The 25,131-nt window shown below is 37.8% G+C and overlaps 1 protein-coding gene across 1 annotated transcript in view; it reads left to right on the forward strand.

Moving 5' to 3' along the window:
- The first annotated feature begins 2,184 nt into the window (after positions 1-2,184).
- Positions 2,185-25,131, forward strand: part of enox2 (ecto-NOX disulfide-thiol exchanger 2) — a 46,529-nt gene continuing 23,582 nt past the window's right edge. The window contains exons 1-2 of the mRNA XM_020923365.2: positions 2,185-2,345; positions 10,129-10,209. Of these exons, the coding sequence (XP_020779024.2) occupies positions 10,176-10,209 (34 nt within the window). The 5' untranslated portion in view covers positions 2,185-2,345; positions 10,129-10,175. The remainder of the gene's footprint in view (positions 2,346-10,128; positions 10,210-25,131) is intronic.

Below are 25,131 nucleotides of genomic sequence, written 5' to 3' on the forward strand. Positions count from 1 at the left end.
CAAACTCCAGCATAATTTTCAGTAATTGGACACACTGCTCAGAAATCTGCAGAATTTATAATACAAAACTATGACTAAAGTCATGTAGGTTTGGGGCTTTTTCTTCTGTATTAGCCGAGTTGTCTTCTCCTCAAATTCTTGGTTGATCTCTCTTACATGACAAGAAATAACAAATTACATTATGAGTGAATATCAGTGCTGAGTTATGCTTATTATTCACTTTACTTTCATTTTCACCTATTACAGAATAACTACTAGTAGAAAATGTATTGCTACTTTTAAAAATGCATTAACAGGACTTTGGCATATCTGAAGTTTTGGTAACATAAAGAAAGTACTATTATTTTGTGTTGATAATTACATTACTGTCTAAAAGAAGCGTTTTTAAAAATTATTTGTGTTGAGTATCGAGCCTATTCCTTAATATCGTTTAAAAAGTTAGTATTGGGACAACACTAACTGCTACAGGCATTTAAAAAAAAAAAAAAAAAAAAAAAAAGCTAAATGGGAGTTCAGAAAAATGTAGAAATGAAGGATCAAGTAGGCTACATCTGCATCTATATAATGACATTTGTGGAGGCTGGACACTTTAATTGTGCTGCATTCTCCCACATGCACTTAAACACTCCTCTTTGCGAAGCATAGATGGATGTCCAGATAATTTACCTGTCAGTCAGTGGTAAGACATGGCAGTAAGAGAGAGTAAGAGTTTTTCTTTATATTGGAATAAGAATCTTAAACATATAGGCATAAAGGAAATCAAGATAAAGTCTTTTTGGTAGATAAATCAAAATTAATCACACATACATACTGTCTTATACACCATTATTTCCACAACAATGTGTCTGTGCTGTTCTAATTTTCACCTGCATGTGTGAAAAGTGTGAAACAGGTAACATTACACCTCTATATGAAACAGGGATTATGCAGGATAGTATTAGCCTATATAAGAACTTAATAGAGTAGTTTGTAGTGCACTGGGATTCACTAATCTGTCCTGGTACATTGCCTTCTCTGTCTTAAAATGTGCCAGACACTTATTGAGGAGGGAATGGCTCTGGCACGTTTGATAATCCCTCTATGATAATTTGGCATCTCCAAAGGAGCTTTGCCACTACAATAGTAAAAACACATAAAGAAGGGGCAACATAGACTTAACAGATTTTTACTATTCTGAAGAGAAGATTATAATTCTAAAGAGTGCTTTACTAAATAACCTTTTAGGCATTCTGTATTTTGTTATTTTAAATATAGTCCTATTATATATACAGTATTGATTCTAAAACAATAAATCCTATTGAATATCAGGGATGTGAACATTATAAAGTTTATCTGTCTGCTCTGTCCCTCCTTCCACCATTTTAAAAAATGCTCCAGAGATCTACAAAGAGATAGAGATTTATAAATAAAGACTTTCTGGGTGGATTGCTATATGGGTTGTAAGTTACGTTGGTGTCTATTGCTATTCCAATGTGCGTTACGATTGCTAAACGTACATATGGTGTTATCTATAAATTTATATTTCCCAAATCCGTCAAAGCCGTCCTCTTTTTTCACATTTCAGATGGCCACTCTAGACGGGTGTAGACACTATAATTTATTTTTATAGGCTTAATAGTTACTTACTTTTACTGGACATTTTGGGCGTTTGTCCTGTGATGCACTGTTGACTTTCTTTTAGGGTGACGAGACATCCCTTTTTTACCCAGGACAGTCCCAGCTTAGAGCCCTGTGTTCCCTCTCCCAGCAGATTTATACAAAACCAGTGTTTTGTCCCAGTTTTATCAAGAAATGTCCAAGGTGTTTTGACCAGTTTAAACTACAGGTCTAAACCAGGACTAAAATTTTTTGACAAATCTCATCCCTGCCAACAGTAAAGAGGAGCATAAATTTGTTTAGCCAAAATACAGAAAACCACATTTGCTAATGACCATAAAGCAAAAAAAATAAATAAATTAAAAAATACAGCGACACAAATCCCTCAGATGAGTGACACGAGAATGCACAATGTTTCACGCTCTTTTCAGAATATTATTTATACCAAACATCCCAACCCGGGTAAGTCCCATTTTTGAAATTTGAAAATCTGGTCCTTACTTTCTTCTGCATGGTGCTGAAAAAACGTCAACAAAAGACACGTGTCTTATCTCCCTCTCGCTTGCCGTAGTTACTTTTCGCGATCGCTTTGGGATGTTAGCTAGAAGCTTCTACGTGTTTGGCACCTTAATAGGTCCATGGTTTGAAGACAGAAGTGGATAAAGGCAACAGAGACTTCACGTCGACTCCTTTACAGACTTTCGGCGCGTCGGAAAACTGCAAACGCGTGGGATCGCACGCACTTTGAGGTATATTTAGCACAGTTGCGCTCTCTCGTGCTAGTTGCTAATACACGTTAGCCCTGGGAATGCTACATATCTGTGTTTTAATGATCTCTCTGGGTGATGAAAAACTAAGTAACGCTATATTTTTGTCGCTTATCGTTGCTCGATTTTGTAGTTTAAATGAGCTTGGGGGTTGTTATTGTGAAAACTAAAACGACACTAACTCGATTATAGTAATTTATCTGATTTAATGAAATGAGGTGCCACATTTCCTGTTAAACTGCACAGGCGATTAGTTCGGTCTGTTACTAAATACACAAACACATGGTCAAAAACTGTGTTCATATTTTTGAATTATGTAAGAGGTAAGATGATTGGATGGACTTTTATTGACTTTGCATCACTAGACAAGTTGCCCTGTCAGCTTCTACAACTATTGGCTGCAAGTTGCAAAGACTACAATATTATAGGCCTGTAATAGAAATGGATAATTTAGTATTTTTCAGTTGCCTACTTATATGTTTTTCTACCTCCCCATTTGGCTGCATGGTGCGTTTTATTGCAGAGTTGGTGTTATATAATGTAATAGCGCCACAGCTTTCAAGTACCAATAACACAATGCATCAGCTCTCCATCAAGAGGACAGTTTATTTCCAAGAATTAACATAAAGTCACATTGAAGAACTGCTGCAATGAACATATGAACACATAATGCGTTACCAACTATAAGATACAGATCTTAGGTATTCCAATGTGCATCATAGCCTATTTCAAACTGGTATTGTGGTGTATTTGTTTTTTCAGTGTACATTTTTGTGAAAGATGTTTGACAGTCTCTTGTGCGATGGAGATTGGAAACATTTCTGTTGTTTATTTGCAATATGGAGATTCCTTTTGCAGCCCTAACCCATTACATAATTCATTCGAACTTTCCAGCAGATGGTCAGTTTTTGTTTTGCTATATGTCTTATGTGGTTTACCTCTGCTTTCAAAGTGCTCATATGAAGTGCATTTCTAAACCTAGAAATATTAGCATTTCCTTTTGAAGCATAGCGTTTTTTATGCCTTTCAATCAGACTTTTGAATTGAAAAAATTGGTGACTCTATATAATGGCCCTACATTTTACTGGTGGACACACTGGCATTTTTTGCCTGTACAGAAAAGGGTTATGTATCCTATTTACCATATTTGTCTGTGTGCCTGTTTTGAGGCTTTTAAAGTTCTTGCAATCATTATTTAATTCAATACAGGGCATAACCATTTATATAGCTCCAAGCAAAGAACAATGGAAAAATCTGATTTCACAAAGGAAAAATTCAAGGTTTGCCTAACTTTAACTATAGCCAGCCCCCTCATAAATATCAGATGGGCTCATGCAGTTTTTTACTCTTTTTGCCGCATGTTCAGTTGTTCAGTGTGTATTATGAATCACTTTTTTTTTTTTTATTATTATTACAGAAGGGCAAAGCGCTATATGTTTCCTAAGAGACTAAAATGAGTAGTTCCATTTTTATAATGCACACTTGTCTAAGATACAATTCTCCCAGTGACCTTGAATGAGATGAAATAAAAACCTGAGCAGTTTTATTTCAAAGCGTAGCACAAGGTTTCATAAAAGATTCAGTTTTCTCCTTACACTGACCTTTGTCCCTGTATTTCCTGCTGCAGAATGAACAGTTGAAATTGGTCCCATCACCTCTCTGCAATAGACTCCATCAGTCCTATTGGTCACTTATTTAAACTCTGCTGTAGCTTTAGGGTACATCTTCTCAGCTCTGGGTGGACACTAATCTTCTGTGATGTTTCTGAAAGGTGTGAATTAAATTAATTTCATAGCCCAGTAACTCTGCTGCGCTGGCACTGACATGCAGGGGTGAACCAGGAGGTCTATAGTTTTAGACTTCATCTCCTCCTGTGATGTGTTCAGAGCAATTTCAGTCGGGCTTTCGTGTAACTGTCACTTGAAGATGGACTATATGTGTTTGTGTTACTTTGTATTAAAATTTTAAACTCAATTTCAATAAAAGAAAAGACTCAATACTCATTTGGGTTTGATAATACAATTAGGGCACACATTTAAGAAATTGTTTTTACTATGTGGCCTTAAACTAGTTCATATATTACATATACAGCTTATTATTATTTTAGTTTCCTGAACTCGATTCAGGAAAGTAAAATAATTGTCCGGTACATTTTTCAGTATCGATTGCTCCTGCTCCAATGGGTATCTAGTCTCCATTAGTATTTGGATATTAAATTTGTCATGCGCTATTTAAAACACTCAAAAACAATAAACTATATTATAGGCAAAGGTATGATGATATCATGATCTGAAATACTTAATACAGCAATTCAATCACACTAATTCATGAACTATTATTGTTTGAATGTGTCACCAATATGTAATTCTGAGGATTGCAATGTTTTTTGGAATTGCATCCTCCATAGTGGTGCATTTGTTAGACCTTTCACTTAAATCTGAGAGAGCACCTCTGTGTTTTCAGACTAATAAAGACGCCACCTGGAGCTGCTCCTGAATCCTCATCGATTCTCATTACTCCTAATGGTTTCTGTAGTGTGTGCTCTGAGGAGGAGCGGGTGCAGCCGGAGATTGGGGTCGGTGCAGAGCAGGCATTTTGTGACCCTGGTCAGTGAAGCATTAGAGATTCAATGTTGATTTTTTTTTTTTCCACTTGGCCGCAAAGCTTGTCTAATTAACTCACATTGTTAATGTTTTATGCCAAATAGTAAAATGTATGTTTTCCTCATATTGATTGATCTAAATTTTCGATTCAGTTTTGCTTGTCTTGTTAACTGACTTGCAATATTAATTTTCTGAACATAAACAATACAGACATTACTAATCATTCCCCTTTAACTTAACTTTCTTAAACGTTTGAATTCTGCTTCAAACCACATGCTATTACTGACAGATTGGCAGACCTCTCAGTTATAAAGCCCCAAGCACATCATTGGTGATTAGGAATAATTGAATCTCGATTTCGATTAAAATTCCATTAATTGCACAGCTCTACTTTAAACTTTCCTCTGACTTTGGGATGTCTTTGGCCTTGTTGTTTTTAGTTGTTTGGTGCTTATGACAACACTATACACTCATTTCAGTCCTGTGTGAGACATTAGAAAGCTTTCACCGCTTCAGCAGCTCTTTGGGTGAGTGGTTCATGGCCATGTTTGTGAGTGCTTTCTGAAGTCGACCAAAGAAAGTGAAATCCAAATGAAACTGGGATTAAGGCTTAGAATTCGCTGTGCGTTTGTCCTTGTACACATCATGGTTTCAGAGCACTGCTGCAACAATAACTGTATTTCAATGAAGCACACAGTAGATGCAAATTAGCCCCATGGACATTTCCTGGATTCAGAGTAGGGCTGCATGGCGATTAGATTGGCAATGTATGTTTAAAAATTCCATTGAGAGTGCACATTGTAAACAACTCAAGGAGCAATAAACATTTGCGAGAAGACTCAAATATGAACTGAGGAACTAACACAAGAATCCCATGCATTTTTTGTAGACGTCCAAAAGTTCAAGTATAAGATTTTTCTGAAAAGACGGGATGCTCCAACTCAAATTGCAGTTTTGATCCAGTTGTCATATTTTATGTAGCCCTAATCTAGTGCACCTCAGTTGATATATGTCATCCAGGTTTTGTCTTAGAAGTCTTTTTGCCCATTCATTTGTTCCCATCCCATCTCTTTAAAATTCAAGCTGCTTTCTAAACCCATGACTCTGATGTAGTGTCTCTAGTTTGGCAGCAACGTAATGTTAATGGTGCAATGTTGCGTTGAAGGCCAAGTCACATCATCAAACTCTTCTCATCTAAAATGCACCGTTCAGCTCGCTTACTGAGAATGTGCTGAACGAACGCTCTGTGCTCTGTGTTGAAAGCAGCATTCTTGATTAATGCTTGCGTTTTATTTGTCTGACAAATTAATAGCTGAAATCACTGCGATACCATTGGATTTACAAACCCAAAAATATATAATTAGCACCTTTCAGCCAGTGGCCTTGCGTAACTTATCATCGTATTTTGGTAAACTTGGTGACACTGAAAGCTCGTTCAAATTCTCAAGCATGTAGCATTGTGCCATTTTGTTTGTGACAAGAAGCAACTTTGTTTGACCAACAAAGACACATTCAATTCAGAGTTGTTCCCTGTCTAATTTAGTCAATAATGCAAATTCTCTTTATCAATCAAATGTTTTTGGAGACACTCTACTCAAAGTCAACCTTATAGTCTCAAATCATGTGCTGTTTGTCATTGTAGCTTCATACAAATGTATAGGATTTGTGGAGCCTTTGCAAACAGCCTCCTTGAGTATTTTTTATTAACCGATGAGACTATGGTGGGCTCTCATTGTCTAAAAAAAACAATTTGAACTTTTTGTAGAATTGTCATAAATATATTGATAGTATATTTAATCTTTAATCTGTTGTTTTTTGATCAAGAGAGGCAGTATGTGACATTTGTTCTCCATAATCTGTATTCAGTGAAATTATTCAAATATGGATCACTTGTACCACCATAGTCTCAGTATACACCTGTGGGAAACGCTGTGCCTTGTTCCATGAGAGATAGTAGCTTTGGCTTATGAAGTGTTTCAAAATCCGTCAGTCAAAAAAAGAAATGTGCCAGGACACACAGGAGGCTGGCCCACAAGGTGGATTACTAATATTATTTTCATTTGGGATGCGAACATTGATAAAGTAGAAACAACCAATTTGCTACTTTTGGCTCCCAAGAAAATGTGAGGATTTTATTTTATTTTTTCAGTTCTTTCATGTCATCAAGAGTGAAGCGCCTGCCCATCTCCAGGAAAAGCTTGTGTTTGAAAGAAAGTCATGGTCCCGTCGGCGTCATTTGTGTAAGTCAACAAAGCTAATCAAATCAGAACATTTTCCACCTCATTACTGTGAAAAAAAAAACATAGCCTATAGTCAGTGACTCACAGCGCCCCACTCATCCAGAGCTAGTAACAAACACAAGAGCTGTCAAGGCAAGGCTGCTTGGTTTTCTCAGTTGGGAGCATTTTTATTTGCAATGAAAGATGTTTTTGTTTTATCATATTACTCTCTAGTGAGGCCAAACTTATGTTTGTCTGTACTTACCATAGACCATGTAAAGGGAGTGTGATGTCACCTATAATGTTCGGTTCTAGTCAAATGAATCTCATGAGGCTAGCAGTTATAGGAGTGAATTTGGAACAGAGTTAGGAATAGGAATTTAAGTAGGAATAGGAATTTATTTACAGACAAAATAGTGAAGGGTTGCTTTGTTCTCCAATTTTATTTTCTTAAATTCACCAGCATTGCGTAGTCATTTTGGTACAAATAAAAAATCTGCTACTCGCTAACTTGATCTACAGCTATTCATCAGAGATGGATAGCTGATAGAGACTTCATGGTTCTTTGTTGTGATGGCATTACGGTGACATTTGCTAACGCTGAAATCGGCAAACTTGTTTCTTTTATTAAGTTGTTTTAAATGAATAATTTGAACTTAAACAAACCACCTTTATTACCTTAGGCGACCAATGCATACCAGGTGTTCACAGGTTTGATGTCATTACTGAGGTTACAAGCTCCACAGCTGTCAGAGTGATTTCACTGGGACAGCAAAGTGGTTACAATAAAAAACACCTTAGGCTAGGCAAGGCTGATTGATTTCTTTATTGACCGCTTTCAACTTTATCTGTTAAGACAGTGAGTGAGGGCATAGATCTGTATTTTATGGTAGAGATAGTCAAAGTTGTTTAGAAATACCATTAAATTTGATAAAAGATCAGTAAACAAACATCTTCAGACTGTTAAACTGAAGTGACAAGCAACACGCTCATAAATGTCCTGTGCTTTTAACTAGTGCTTTAAAGGAGACCTGTCAGTAAAATAGCTTATGACCCATTTCTCACTTCACAACATTCTCACATAGGGTTGTCAAATAATCAATACCTAATGATTGATACTTAAACTAGCATTGAAATAAGATTATCAGGCATTTATACAGAAAAAAAAAGCAAAAATAAAACAAAAATGGTCTTTCCTGTTTAAGAGTGATCTAGATCTTTAGCTGATAAAGCTGGTCAAGGTAATATTAAAGAAACTACTGCTTCTAATTATTTTGTGTTGAAAATTATAAGTTGAATCTATTGTCTTGTTTTGTTTATCATTGTGGTATCAAAATTGGTACCGAGCCTTTTACTTTCAAGTTTGAAATGTTTGTATCATGACAACACTATTCTTTTCTTATCCTTTTCATTTTTTCATTTCACAAATTGGTATTTTTTTCTCTTGCATGATGCTGTTTCTTTTCAGCTTTTGTCCTCTGCAGTGTGCACAATTTCCAAATGGTGGTTCTTGATTTGCAGTTTTTATTCTTTAAGGTCAAAGAAATTACCTCAATTTACTGAACCAAAAATAAATCATGTCTGTGCAAAACGACACATCAAAAAGACAAATGTCAAATTGTTGCTTTTTGACATGATTGCTTTGTGTGGAACTACTGTTGTGAGCCTTGCTTTGTACCGTGTATTTAGGTTTAGCTTGATCTGTCTAAAATTAAACTATTCTTAATTTAAATGACATACTTTTTCTCTCTACAAATTCCACGGTAAGTGTGCCAGACCTGGGGCAACCGCTTCTTTGAGGAGTCTGAGACTGCTGGCAGGGCGTGACCGATGCAGATGATCATAACTGCACAAAACCATTAACTCTGGTCATCACTTCAGCATCTGGGCACTTTTCAGTGGAATAAAATGTGTCATAGAATCCCTTACTTCCATCTTTTAAAGTCTCATTTTGGGTTATGGTGAGTCAGTTCAGTTTTAACTGCATAGTCATCCAAAATCCATTCCTTCTTTCTTTATATAGCACATTTTATAAACATACAGTGGTTGACTACACCATAGGGCTACAGTGCTTTATTTGTTCAATTGATTTAACAGTCTATGGTGTCTTAATTGATCTGGTGTCTTTATTTGGATTGTAAGGATTCATATGAGACTAGCAGCATAAAAGGTTGTTTTTGCATGAACTCCCGTGCAGGTGTAGTCTTGAGTGCAGTTCGGGTCAGATACCCAGAGATATGTAATAGTTTTGAGAGCTTTTGCCACACCCCCTTTTTAGTCCAAAAATTGATCGACTGGACATGTTTTTAGTGAACCAACAATGTCTGTAGTCTACTACACTGTGGTTCCCATGGTAAAAAAAAAAAAAAAAAGAAAAAGAAGTGTGGCCGTCCTCTGATCTGAAGGTCTGAAGGTCAGCAGTTCAAGTCCCACTCTCGTCATAAAACATCATTGGGAAAACAGTCAGTTGGTGGTGCGATTTTAGCTTCCACAGGTGAATACTGTTGTTGTGTCCTTGGCAAGGGAACTCTTTAAATGTAGATAAAAGCTATATAACTGTGACCATTTATATTCAGCTCCACCAGTTTTTATTAAGAAAAAAACAATAAAATAATAACCGCAATAAATTATTAAATACAATGCATGAAAATATAACAAAAAATAGTAAAACAAAGTAAGTAAAGAGGACCACACCACTCACTAGGCAAGGTTGTTTTGCCATTTGAAAGAAAAAGGCTAAACTACACTTTGCTGCTGTGTTCTTTGCTTTGACAGTATATAAAACCAAACCACTGTTATTTTAGCTTGTATTGCTGTTCCACTCTCAGCACTCACAATGACAGAATAAACAAGTTCAGCTGCTGAGCTCCATGGCCTGATTTCTCAGCTAAACCAACAGTGAGTGATCTGACTGTGTTCTTCTTGTTTGTGTGTCCTAAACAGGCCTCCAGCAGAAGACCTTAGACTCTGGATCAGGCTGCTCGTCCAAGATGTACAAAGACTACAGATCGACGTCACGCTCAGGTAAGAAGCCCTTTGTGTCCTGTGGCTGTGATCTTTATGCCAAACTGTTGATGGTTTGTAAAGGATATACTTAGATTTTTATTTCTAATATTGAGCAATACTGGGATCCAAGGAAACGCAAAGGCTTCGAGTTAACTATGTCCATAGACTGTGGTCCGGACTAGTGCATGCATATCCCCTTTGATTCAGTGCAGTACATTTGTTTCTCTCTCTCACCACTAGCTGCACACGCTCCACACGCGCTGGGCATAAGCCTTTCATATTTTGAGCCATGCACCTGTGTGTTATAGTCTTAAAAATTATCTTTAGGTTATTTCTTAAGCACGTAGTCTGTTTACGAGCACTGGACAGCAGCACGACTGCGGCTCTGAGAGAAGAAGAGGTGGAGCTAAGTGTGCGGGGGGCCAACCTAGTGTTGATGTTAATAATAATAATAATTGTAATACTCTTTGCAGGCTTGTTGAAGGGATGGTTAGCTACTATCATAGACCTTTAATGGACAGACTTTTCATTCCCTTAACATATTTTTACAAAGACAAACTAAACACACATGTAAAACACAACCTTTTACTGTGCTGTACTAAACATTAAACTTAAAGTGTGTAAATTTCCTTTCAATTTTCTTTTCAAAAACAAAGAATCACTCTGTACATTGTGTTCGGGTTGTGCCTTGTGCAGTCAGGAAGCACTATGGATTGCTTTAGAGAGAAAGGTGCAGCACAGAAGCGCTTTTGTTCCAAGTCTTTTTCTGATGAGTCTTTTCCCATTCCACTCACACAGAGCAGTAACAGCTCAAAATATGACCTGCTCCCTGCCCTTTGTGCATTTACTGTTTCTATAGTTACTCAAGTATTACTTCTATAGCTACTCCTCTGGAAAAGAAAACACTCAAGTAATGAATTTTATATTTTTATATATAGCCTGAAGGAGTCATATTTCAAGGTTCTTTTTAATGTGAGCTTTTGAGATTAATACAATATTCTGTTTTAAAATGGATTCCACATGAAAAGCTGAATTATTGATCTACTGCAGACGTGAGTAAACAGCGTTCTCCATTTTAAACCTACAAGATATGTACGTGTAACTGATCTATGTTATTGAAATGAATTGGCTGTTGTATCAGAGGAGCTGTGTATTTTCTGAACTGAACAAAACTACATGTACATCAACTACATGTTAATTAACCGTAATAAAGCATGAACAAGGACTTAATTCGTAATGAACAAGTAGTGTATTAAGAATAATTCAGGCTATTTGTTCATTATGATTTAAGTCTTTGTTTATGCTTTATTAAGGCTATTTAAAATGTAGTTTCATTTGCTTCGTCTTTTGCTAATGGTTATGCTGAATTTTAAGATTTGCTTAATGCTGCTTTATACTTATGTGTTTTTTTTTTTGTTTTTTTTTTTTTGTAATTGTAACTCACTTCCCCCATGCTATCTATAGAGAGCTCAGCTGCAGTTTCCCAGGCTCCATGTCATTTCCCCAATTATATTCCCCATGGGAGCACACCAGTATGGGAATGGGCCACAGTGAAGCCCTCCTAATGAGGTGTGACTGAAGCTGGAAGTCACCTCCACCTTTCCTGTGCATATGATCATTTGTGTCCATCCGTCTGGAGCAGAGGAGAGAGGAGGAGGACAAGAACTGTGTCATTATAAAGGCAGGGATTAGGACAGAGAGGGCAGCCATAACTAGAGACAATCCAAGTTTGAAATGTCCTCCATCTCCAGGACAGCTATATTTGTGCCTGTGCCTGAAGGGTAATGGGATAATGGCCTTTCCCATTGTTCCACTGCACTAAGACACACGCACACCGCTATTGATGTCAAAGGGGAAGACGCCAAGTGCAAGTGCATGCACCAACTTTACATAATGTATGGTGTTTTAAAGGCTACTGCATGTGCTTCTGTTAGTTTTTAAAAAGTGCTGTGCAGTCACATTTAGACCTGGACGCTCAACAAAGAAAATTTATTTTTTTCCACCGAGGCTTGTTCTGCATTATTTGCCATGGCAGCATTATTGTTATGTTCTTTTAGTCTAATCTATTTCATGAAAAACTGTGCATCATCCAGTGCTTCAAAGCTCATGAGTTGTATAAAGTGGGCTGTGTGGACATGCTCTTGCTCAGGTCATAAAAGCTGCTTTTATCCACTGAGATGGACACTCACATCACTGTTCGATTAGAATGATTTGCCAAACCACTGTGGGTGCGTTTTTCAGGAAATTCAGAATTTTTTTCTAAAATTAAATGGAAACACGCACAGGCTGTTTACTCAGGATGACTTTTGTCTCCCTGGCAAGAAGCAATGCCTGGAAATAAACAATTTATGATGATTCTGGGATAATGAAAATGTTTACTGTGAAACATCCTTTTATGCAAAACAATAAATTATTCCCTGCGTCTCTGTGCTGCAGCTCAGTTTGAAAAATAAACATTACTAACTGGCTTGGCTTTTAAAAATGGTTATGATGATACAGGGTGTGATGAGTCATATAATTGGGGCTTTTGAGTTTGTTTCTGTCACAGAACTTTGCCCAGTTTTGCTGCATTAGAATGTTTAAACAATTGCATATTGTATTGCAATGGCATAGGCCAATCATTTTATTCATGCACCTATGTCAGGAGGTTTTTTTAAAGCAATTTGTACTGGACTAACTGGATCTTGTTGGGCTTTGTCGTATTTTGGTAATAGAGGGAGATTGTGTTCCTTGATATGTGATGCTACTCGAAATAATTAGCTCTAACTTAAATCATGTAGCATTGCTGGCTTTTACTGAGCTTTTGGATAACACTGCTGATTGCACTAGGTGCTGTTACACATTTAATAAATCTATCATCAGCTTTAGCTACACATTCAGTGTGGCTGAAGGCTTCTTATTATTACTGTTTCCTTGTGCTTTTCTTGATTCTCTTCCCCCTCCCAGTGGTGGTCTAGAGAATGGCACCATTAGGCTTGGCTGTAGAAACTTGGGGACTGAAGTCAATCACGGAACATTAAATGCCGCGCAGTGATTTTGATGGTTTCGTGGTGTTTGTGTTAAAGCATGAGCCTCATAACAGAACAGTAGGCTGCCGTGTTTGCGTTCACGGTCGTTCACGGACCCTCGTATTCAGATCAAGTTCACCCCCTTCACACTCGGCGCTGCTGCCTCGGTGTGATGTGACTGGAGCGGCGGGGCACGCCGGGAGGGCGGGTGCGCACTGAAAGGTCCTGCTTTGACTGGCTGCTCTCATTGCAGTCCAGTCTGCCGAGCGGAGCAGAGCACGGTGTACTGACTCAACACAGATACACAGATTGAGCCCGTTCGCGGATTTGCATCGTGTGGAGGACAAACGGGAAACGTTCGTCGCTGTTTTGGAGAATGTTTCTCTTGCAGTACACAGGTATATTTTATGTATTTATTCAGTTTTCACTGCCTTTATTTATCAAAGGTTTCTCCAGTTGTGTACAAATGACCGTATCCCTCTGCAGATCGTGAAGCTTAGGCTGTGCTAGGATGTGACGGTGGGGATTTTCTCTCTTTTATACTGTGCAGGCAGAAGTTGGACCATTGTGCTAAATTTTGCTCGGTTTATTGACGGGCGGATACCAGCTCAGCTGCTTAGACGCATCCTGGGTGCGCTGCTCCCTTTGCTCCACATTGATGTGACATGTTTACAACTATTTGGTATGCCATGCTGTGTTTTATGACAGAAACTGCCGTGCCATACCTGTAAACGACATTAAAGTTGATTGACGCACGCCCACTGTAAGGATGGACGTATACATTTCACATGGGCATAGGTGCTTTAGTTGGATTTGAGACGCTACCCTATTTAAACATAATCCAAATCCATATAACAATTTGGCAGCATAATAAGGATGATTGTTTGAAGTCACATTTGAGGAGAGAGTGAGTGTACTGTAACTGTGATTTGCTCTTGTAAAAATATTGAAATGTAGTCTTTTGTTTTCTGCTCTGGCTTCATTTGAACTTTTTTGTCAAACTTAATTGACGATAAATGTAAATGTAAAATGCATAATTTAAGTAATTTATATCTTGTGTAGTCTTCTCTTTATTGTATTTCAAACAAAGCACCACCCCTTATGTTTATATCTATAGACACACATGCTTTTAATCATTAAGTGACTTGTATCACTGGGAGAGAAGAGGTCCATCAGAGCTTGTAACAGGCATTTACCTCCAGACTGCACTGGTCTCTGATAAAGCGCAGTCCATCAAGAGTTTTTTTTTTTTTTTTTTTTAGATTGCCCTTAATGGTGCATGATAGTGGCAACTCTCCTAGAGCGAATAGACTGAAATGTTGTACATATTGCTATGAAGAAGAGTTGTATAATATTTGGATTCTCATTAGCAGGGAATTTCACGTAGGACTTCTTTTTATCTGTATTGAGCTACAAAGCCTAAAATGTTGAAGCTCCATTACTGTATCAGGCCTATTACCACATGGAATGCAGCAAGCTACTCAAGATTTGGAGACATGGGCTGCATATTAAACAAGAGGTTGCAATACCATGTTCTCTTCTCTGGGGTTTTTGACCGACATCATCAGAAATTACAGGATATTTTACCAAAGCTATCTTAATTACTACAGTTATAGATTTTAGAAAAATACCAAACCTGTATTGAGACTATGGCTATGCTATATTACAAGCAACTGAGAAAACTCTTAGAACTAACTGCAAAGTGCTGACGCTTGAGATCATATTCCCTAGACTGTCATTCAATGCAAGAGGGCAGTGCCCCTGAAGAGACTGTTAACCTGATCTGTTTTTACAAATGTTTTTTTTTCTTTTGCTGGGAGTGTGAAAAGATGCAAACAAGTTATGTAAAGCATCTGGTGTGATAGACCTGTCCCTAAATCTTACTGGTTAGTCTTTGATAAAGATTGACAGTAACATGTGCTGTAATCACTATGAAAAGTCATTGTTAAACTGGATCGTAGTGAATATGTTGAAGGCAGTGCTTTGATTGGTTGGCATTCCTATATCTCAAATCTTATGCCTGAAAAGTTACCGCTTGAAGAACTGAAAATTGCATCCTAGGAATTTTCCATGGAACTCGGAAGATTTTTGTGGTAAATTCATTTTGGGTTGGGGTTTCTTGCTTAAACATGAACACATTGACCCGTACAGATCTCTACTGTGCTCAGCCTTTCATGGTCAGAAAAATGTTAAATATTCAAACTCCCCTGAATGGTTTGGTGTTTGGACTTAAAGGAAGCCCTGTACTTGATGTTTACTGGCTTCTTGGGACTTGTGAGTTCTGATGAATAAATGTGCTCTTTTTGGTTCATTAGACTTTTTATTCCAATGTCTGTCAGTGAGAGAGCAGTGATTATAGAGATAGCACAACACCAGTGTGATGTTGACTTCAAATTATATGTACTCATCTATTTTAGAGGGTTGGTATGCGGCTGAGGTCAGAGCGGGGGTTAACTTGGGGCTCTTTATGTTTCAGGGTTATGGCAGGATCAGCTGAGGCCATTCACAAGTTCACTACCATTTGACTTAAGACCAAAGTAGCAACCAAAAGTATTTAGCGCAATATCGCTTCACCCCAAAGGCATTATAATGATGTTAATAGTGTTGTCACAATATAGAAACTGGATTTAGACACTAGGCGACAAACTTAATACTCTATACTGATTTCAAGCCCATTCTAAAACTACTGAGTCTAGTTATTTATGTTAGTTTTTGTATGGATTAGTATATTTTTTTACTAATTGTTAACAACCATAAATGAGAATGAAAGAAAAATTACACTGCTAATACTGTTATGTCATGCCTTCAACTAAAATCTACCATGAAACATTTTTCATTCATGCTGGTTTTCCTATATTTCATTTGGCAATGAAATGTGGTCTTTTGTTGGCATAACATCTACGTTCTATGGTTCTCCACTCATTTTTTTTATTTTTTTTGGCATAGAACAATTTATTGTGAATGTTAAACTTTGACATGTTCTGTTTGTGTTCTGTAAAAGCAGTGCCACGTCTGGTAAGGATTATTGCTTGTTTGTAAAAGGAACCCAAGTTGCTGCTGAAGTTTCATGTTACGCAGTTTCCTTCGCAGTGGGTGTCTTGGTCTTTCTAGGGTTAATGTGAAGCAGGCAGCCTCAGAAAAGAGTCTTTAGAGCTCAGTGCACCACAGCACCTGTTGGTTCAAATCAAAGTTGGCATTCTTTACGCAACTACTAAAGCCAAGTTTGCAACAAAGGATGAATGGAATATTGTTTCTGGCGTCTTATAATTGTGGAAGTTCATGTTCCTGAAAGTTACCATATCAAGATGGGATACAATGGGAAATTAGAGGCCAGTATGTAATTCCTACAAATATAAAGGTTTTCTGTATCAGTAGTCTATTGTTTAAAATGTGCTTCCATGAAATGAAAGTAGGTGATGTACAGAAATATAATGTTACATGTGCTTTAGAAAAGTACAATCTGTGAGCAACTTTTCCACTCAAGGAAATAACTCACACTGAACACAGTATGTAAGTTTTTAGAAAACAAAAAAAAAAGTTAAATAATGGCAAGTTTTTTCATTAATTTTTGATTGTGTCTAGTCCACTGAAAAACTTGCGTCCTGAGAGGCTTACACCTCCACAAACCTGCCTCTTATATGGTCTGGAGGAGGGCCTCTTACTGCTTGTTCCAAAGTTTTGTTTAACTTTCTATTTCTAGAATTATGCAATCATGCAAGTGATGTTCCACTTCCATAAAGTTACACATTGTCCCTTTTTAAATGTTAAAAATCATCTCGTTTACTCAATTTACAGTGTTTATCGATTACAGCAACAATCATGGAAATTTGATTCTTTGCACAATCCTACTTGGTAAATGCTCATATTTAAAGTGGAGCTTTAAGTATGAGCATGAGTGGAGCTTAACTCCAGTTAACTCTTTTTTGTTACTAATTTGTGTATATGGTGTTTTAATAGCACTGTCTACTGTTCCTAGTCATTTATTTTGCACTAGTAGTTCAAACTAGGTAAATCTGCTGCTTTGTGTTCAAAAACTAAAAAAAAACTGAGTGTGTGCTGCCTCCCAGTGGCCACTACAGTTTACAGTACTACGTGACATCACACAGGAGTATCCTGATTACAGCGCGTCTCTCCTCGCCCCTCATTGTTTTATTTAGGTCTCCAGGTACTGCCCACCTTAGCAGCTCTAGCTGCAATGTGGTTGTTTAGTCCAACTTTAGTCCAACCTTATTGTCATTGAAATACTGATGATCGCATTCGCATGATTCCAATAGGAGTTCAAGTTGACTTTGTTTTGTTGCGTACATCTGTTATTCATCCTCAGTCATTTAAACTTGCTCTGGATCAGAATAGTCATCCTGGTGTGGTCATAAGGACATATGCTGACAGAAGCAGACTTAACCTCATGTGTGCAAGTCTGAGCACATCCATTACAGACAGGAGGTAATTGGATTCACAAATCTGCTCTGGCTCCGGGTTTACAGTGCCACTGGGTTTTATGGGTCATATTTCAGAGACTGGTGAGAGCTTTGTCAGATGGAGCTGGGTTGTGATGAGAAACTAGCATGTGGAATTCAGAGCAGGATATTAACTCTCAGAAAGTCAATAAATTGCATAGATGACCATGCAGTAAAAAACAATCTTACCGTATATAACCTCAGTAAGGAATGTCTACTATCAGCACTGCTTGTTTTAATTTGTGTCAGGGTTGTATATCAATTTGAAGATTATACAAATTGAGGGCGGCACCGACATCATGCATTTTTCAAGCCTCTTGTGTGTGTCCCAATACTCCCGATGAGTGCAGAGCTTCAGCTTGTTAGTGTGCGCTCTGGACCGAGGCTGTGCGGAGAGAAAATTGGCTCCAGGGGCAGCTCCATGCCTTCAGTCCCAGAGCCCTCTGTGCAGGCTTCCAGATATTAGGCATTTATTAGTTCTCTGAGGTATAATGTGGAAAACATGGGTCAATATGGATTTTTTTTCACAATAACCAATATTTGACGATATTGATGTCCATATTTTAAGATCTGTCGCAATGCACACAAAATTAATAAATCCAGTCACTTTATTGCTTACATGTTTCTCTGACAAACAGATTAAATTATTGGAAAAAAAAAAATACAGGCGTCTCACCAATACTGGTACTGGCACTGATTGTTTACATCCTTAAAACCTGTAATTCAATAATATTGGGACAGTCACACAGACTCTTTAATATGTTTTTTGCTTGTCCGATAATATTTTTTTGCATTTGAGCATTGACTTATACGGAACATTTATCAAATCTGTTTACATTTTGTCCAGAGCACCGCAACCTTTAGTGAAACATGTCTGATTTATTATTTTGACAAACCCAAATCTCATCTTAGTGTTTGCACAGTTTTTGACATTCCCTGGTCTACCAATATAAGATATGATACGTGACAATTTATAGGAAAGCAATTGTTTTCTAGTGAGCTAATACTTTCCCCTTACCCTTTTCTTGCCATATCTACCACAGACATAATGAGAAGTGACAGGAGAGCAACAGCCAGATTATATCCTCCACTGTTAGCCTTTTGCATGATCTTTACCACTTCATTTATTTTGGCATTTTGGTAATCAAACATGAGAGGGCCGCTCAGAGAAGACTACCCCCTCTCTTTAATCTCCTCACCAGACCAGGCAATTACTGGGGGATGGCAGGAGAGCCCACAGCCTCCAGTTAATGAAAGGGATTCATCTTATTTTCTCAACTTACAGCATGTTTCCAAATTCAGTCCTCTGCTTGAAACTCATTAGTGGTCATCAGCGTATTGAGGCCCGACATCTGTTCTCAAGTGTAATTGCGGTTTATATGCGACAAATCCTTCAGCAGCCATGATTATACAATGTTAGAATCTCGTTCACCAATGCTAATTTTAACACCATCTTCCAGTTGTTTGTTTTGACTACGCCATGAATGAGTTTCTTGTGAAAGAGGAGGCATGTTAAAGTCAAGGTCTCAGAATCATCGATCATACTTAATTTTCATGCAGCTGAAAGCTTATTACGAAGCAGCACAGTATGATGCACCAAGGGGGGTTTCCAAGTTGCAGAGTTTCAAGAAACAGTAAGTAAATGTGGTTTATCAGTTATAGCAATGCCAAAAATAGCAAATAGGAAGATTTAACTCTTAATAAAGGTGCACTTGCAAGACTAAACAGCCTCCTTGGTGCTCGTAACAACAACAACAACAACAACAACCTACAACTGCAAGACCTGTGTGTCACATTAGTAGATGGTATAATGTTGGTAAGCTGAAATAAGGCAATATTCTGACAATGGTTTTTTAATATAATATTTTGAATATCTGTCATCTGTCTTCATTAACCAAAGCAAAAAGGACAAGCCATCAATAGAGGTAGACTGCCTCTTTAGCCCTGTTTAACAGAGAAATGTCTCTGAATGACAGTTGCACACCTCACAGTTTCTCTTGTAGCTAGAAACCCCTGTTGAATGAAATGAAGATTGTACTACCTCACGACACTTCTGTTTAAATGGTTTCTTTTTTGTATAGATCCACATCCGCTGTTCAGAAAAAAAAAAAATGTTCAGGCATCTTCACCTGCTCACCTTGGAGGAACTGCAGAACACCTGCTTCATTACCCAAGCTAGAATATTAAGCACTTTCCTGGACAGCTGTGGGAATCTTGATGTGTGCTGAACATGGAATCCATATCAACAAGTAAATACAAAAAATATTATGGTCCAACATTGCTTCAGAGGGTGGTTATCTTATAACTGAAAGGTTGGAAGTTTAATCTTTGTTCTGAATAGGCCTGATGATAATTACTTATCGTTCAATGCATGAAAGCATGAACTGTATAGTTTGGGGCTCAGTATTTATCATGGGTACTTTTTCTTTGTAGTAGTTGGAGGATTTTAGCCATTTTTATCTAATAACTTAAGACTTGAGCTGTCAGAGTAGAATAAGAAGCTTCTATGGCTAATTATTTGTTCATTCTGCCATTTATTGATTGCAGCTCATGATAGTGTCTATTTTAAACATGGTTTACTGGCATTATTTTGCTTTGTGTCAGTGACATATTATCGTTTATTGCAATATATCCCTTTAACATACATATATTGTCCTATAAATTGTTATTGTGACAAGCCTAGTTCTGAACTGTGCATACTGTGGTCTCCTTGAGCAAGACACTTCACCCCTTTTGCATGTGTAAATGTTGTGGATGAGAGAGTGATTTGTGGCAGGCATTGGTTTCCACAGATTGGCAGCCATACTTCTGCCATTTAGTCAGCTGCATGAAATCTCCCGGCTTTGAGAATTATTCCTTCTCATTTACTATGCTATTATTGCCACGGCTACATACTTGAAACAGTAAACAGTATATTCAAACATTATAAAGTGAGCTGTTTTACGACATCCTCAGCATGTGAATAAAAGCTTGGACTTATAGGGATCTTTCTGCCTTAACCTCCGCCTTTTAGTCTGCTATAACAGCCATAACAGGCTCATTTGCTTTCGACAAAGGCCATTTCCTGCTAATGGTCATTGTGAATCAGTTAAGATGGGAGTCGCTACTAACACTAGTAACATTATCATTTGGAATCATATGTCAAGTTACTGTTGCTCGTCCCCTGAGAGGCGTTGGAAATAGTGGAAGCAGCTGGGAATGTAAAAGTGATTTTAGAGATGACAGTTGGTCATCTCTGGGCTTTAGGTGGTGGGTTTTTTTTTTATTGGAATTGTCAAACGGGTCTCAACAAAAAGACCAGGTACTAAATCATTGGATCAAAGTATTTGAAGGTGAGTGTGCAACCAAATCTTTTAATCCCATTTTTAGTTCACTTTCCACTTCTGCTTGATTTTCTTTTGTTTCCTTAGATATGAAAAAAATGTGTTCAGTGTGACTAGTTTGGTAATCTCTTCTGACACTACTTGAACCTCATTTTCAAATCTGTCTGTGATGGTTTTTAAAACTGAAGAAGACATTTATGTGAAATTCATCAACTTGCACACGAGACACAATATTTATGCTAGAACATTCTTGGGTTTGAGAAAGCTTGTTATCACTTGAGTCTTAATTAAAAGCTGATCTGATTCACTCTCTTTATGTTCTTGTGTTGGCATACATCTGTGCAATTTCTTCTCTTGGTTTAAGTTCCTGCAGGCAATGTCTGGGATATTGTCTCTAGGAACATTTTTATTGTACATGACACACCTTCCCTCTTATTCCCCCACTGACAAAACAACAGGCACTGATGCTGACATTTTCTGCCACAGGCTCCATTAGCACTCTCAAGTGTGACTAAATATTGTTATTTATTTGGCAGCTCCGAATGTAATGTACTTAGCAATTTCCAGATGGATTTTCACTTTTTCCCCATAGCGGCATGCATTTTCTAGTCATAACGAAAGGTGCACTGTGTAAGTTTTCTAGTGGAGCATTTCTGTCTGTTCATGGTTTGACACATGACGCTACCAGACCAATTTACAAGTCAGGGCTGTGGAGAGGTGTGCCTGGTCATAGTGCGAATACATATTTTTCAAGCTAATTTTGGATCACCAGTAAATGAATAAAGGCAAATGCTATGCCAAGTTTAATGCCATATTCAGGTAAAGAGATAACAACTCGATGGAGATGAGCAAGTAGCTGACTTTAGCAGCAGATTTTTTATTTTTTTTATTTTTTTTGTGAACATACAGTTTAAAATTGGAACAACAGACCAGCAGAAAGTAGATGTAGTTGCCAATTTATTGCATGCACCTTTTTAGAATCCTTGTTCTTAAAATACTATACAGGCTTCAGAAACTTTCTGTACTCATTAAGTGTAATGTAGTTTGTTTGCCATGATAGACACAATGCTTTATGTACAGAAAAATGTAATCATGTCATTGGTGGGTCTAAATTATCTTTGTGAATTGACCAAAAGTCCTTTTTGAGCTTGTTTCAGAATCTGTTTTTCAGTCAGAGTGTCAACTCTTGGAGAATGACAGATGTCCATATGTTTCAGTTTTACATGAGCAGAAAGCTGAATTTATGTGCAGATAAACGAATCAATGGCAACAAAGGCAAGACTTATGAGGCAAGGAGTCTGGCTCACAAAGAAAAGGAAGATGGCACTGAAATCTCTGCACTGTAACTCAAGCGACTGAAGCATTTGGTTGAAGACTCACTTATAATGGCATTCACATTTTTTTAAGCAAGAGACACACAAACAAATACTTTTTCTCCAGTACTGTTTGGCATACAAAGGACTTGCATCAAAGTATGGCTGCTGGGATGTTGTTAAGGTTAAGGTGTGAATTTACTTAACTAAATCACAACTGATCCTAGAAAGAAAAGCGACGGTAGCTCAGTTGATAGGGTACCTTCATGGTAGAAAAGTGCTGTATAAATGTGACCATTTTACTATTTGACAGTGAAGTGATAAAAGTGAATATACTGACCAGTTTTTATATAATCATTAAGCCATGTTACATGACAAAATGATGCAAAAATAATTAGCACAAGCCAAGTTCTTTATTACCATCAGCTGATCAACCATCCTGAAGGGCGTGTGGTCTTTGACAGGGACATTGCACATTAAATGTATTGTACAAACCAGATTTAGCTACAAGCTAAATTTCATCTGTAGTCCCTGTGTGTGGTAGAGAAGGGGTGTTGGAAATTTCTGGTTGCAAACATTACCTAGAAGCTAATCCATTTAGCATGGCGCCGTGTCATTGGCTGGATGTGGTTAGAGAAGTTGAGGTTGCAGGCATGTTTAAAATGGGCCATTCAAAATAAGAGGAGTCAAACTACCATTGTTCCATTACATGTATTCAAGCCTTTTTTCATTCTTTGGATTGTAATATGGCATCCTAGATATTCATTTGTAGTTCCATCAACCTGAAAGGATCACTGATTAACAAGCTACAGACACATCCAAAATTTTGGAAAGGGAAATTCGTTCCATTGTAGACTTTGGAATTTGCTCCATGTGCACATTACACATTGACCCTGAGGAGGACAGTCAGTGTCACTGTTAGACTCAGCTCAGTCAGCTCTATCTAAAGGTTTGATTTTCCAATTGTCTGTGATGGTTGGAGAACCAGCTCTTGATTATACAAAATGTGAATGTAATCAGATTGAGTATGCAGTTACACCATTTTACAGAAATATAAGGAGCACTAAAAGCCTATCAAATCAACTATTAGTCAGCAAGAATCAAAATACATTCAAACACGAGTGTCATGTCAACTTAAAACTTTGCTGTTGTGCTCATGCTATCAGAGGTAATTTAGCATGCATGTGTTAGCAGACATGACCTTATCAGCTGCTGTTGTCTCATTACCATACACACACAGTCATTCAATCAGAGCAGCAAAGGGCACAGGCCTTTGACAGTGAGAGAGGATTAGAATGCTATCCACGGAAATGAGTTTATGGAGATTTAAATAAATTAACCTTCAGTGAATTCCCGGAGCCTTGGGCAAACTGCAGAGATCTGAAGAGGAATCGTCTCATTTCACTAATTCTATAATAGTCCTACATTCTTTGTAAGTTCCTCTGCGTTTTGATTGACATACCACTGTAAAATGTTATTTAATATTGCAGTGAAAAATTAAGACCAGCTGACTACATTAGTTATTGCTGTTGTCCTCTGGGTGCATGCTGACCACAACTTTACTCTGCTTCATAACATTTATGCATGGTTCAAACTTGGGGCATGCATCTCTTATCCATTCAGGTTTTTGTTTCTTAAAATGATTTTTTTAATGAGTATAGCCTGCGGTAAATAGTGTGCGGCCTTGTTTATAGTGTGTACTTACATGAACTGCAGTGCTTTTGTCTCTATAAATACTCAGGAAGTGAATAGTTTGGCTTATAGCCTCATAGCTGCTTGTCATGCTTCAGAGTCCCGTGTTAAGCCCCATCAGTCAGACACCTTGTTTATCAGTATGTTATGGGTGGTCAGTGCCTTTTTTAGAAGTCTTTGACCTCATGATGTGGCGTTGTGCCCGAGCCTTCTCTGAACAGTACAATATCTCATTTAGTGTTGATGACAGATTGTGTCAAAGCCTTTAGTCCCAGAGGTCTTGTGACTGTTTTATCGGTAACCCTATGAGACTCCAGGGTAATTTTGGATCCTGATCGCAGAAAAGTCGGCTGACCCACACTGGGATCAGCTCGACCACACTGTCACTCACCATGACACTTTGCATTTGGGTGGGTTTGAATGACAGTCAGACCGATATTTAATGCCACGAGTGTTTTTTTTTAAAATAAACTGTGGGAAACGTCTCAAGAATATAATATAGTAATAATAAAGCTTTTCCTTTCCAAATACAAAATACCAGAACAAAAACAAACTTTATTTTAGTGCAGTAGAAAACAGCAATCTCTTACTATATTGGAAATGTCAATGTCCTCCTTTGCTCTACCCTTTGCTCAGACAAATGAACACAGTGGTCTACATGACCCATGGTCACTTCTACTCTTCCTTTAACAGTCCACACTGAGACATCCTCTGGAGCACACACTGTGTTGTACTGACGCGCTGCATTATTCATCAGCACTATTGCCTTTGTTATCCCACTACAGGCGCGTTAGAACTCCAGCAGCAGAGTTCAATGTACCATTAATGGACAATGTCTTTGTGATATAAGGCAGGCCATTATCTGGTGTCCGCCCTCTATATCATCCAAAGGCAGGCTAAAGTTTGGCTTAGAGTTCAATCCTTTCCATTTCCTCTATGTTCTTGAAGCTATCGTGTCTCCACCCAGTCTCCTGGTGTTTATTCTTCCCTTCCTCTGGCAGCGACCCTCCCAGAAACACTCCCCTCTCTGTCCAGATGTGAGACCTAAACACTCCATCCATCAGGCTCAACATAAGACACTATACATTATACAAACCACACCTGCAATAGAAACCCGTGACACACAGTAACAACAAACAGAAGAAGT

The sequence above is a fragment of the Boleophthalmus pectinirostris genome, unplaced genomic scaffold (genome assembly GCF_026225935.1).
Source record: "Boleophthalmus pectinirostris isolate CB_2022bp ecotype Guang Dong unplaced genomic scaffold, ASM2622593v1 HiC_scaffold_23, whole genome shotgun sequence".
Classification (NCBI taxonomy): Eukaryota; Metazoa; Chordata; class Actinopteri; order Gobiiformes; family Gobiidae; genus Boleophthalmus; species Boleophthalmus pectinirostris.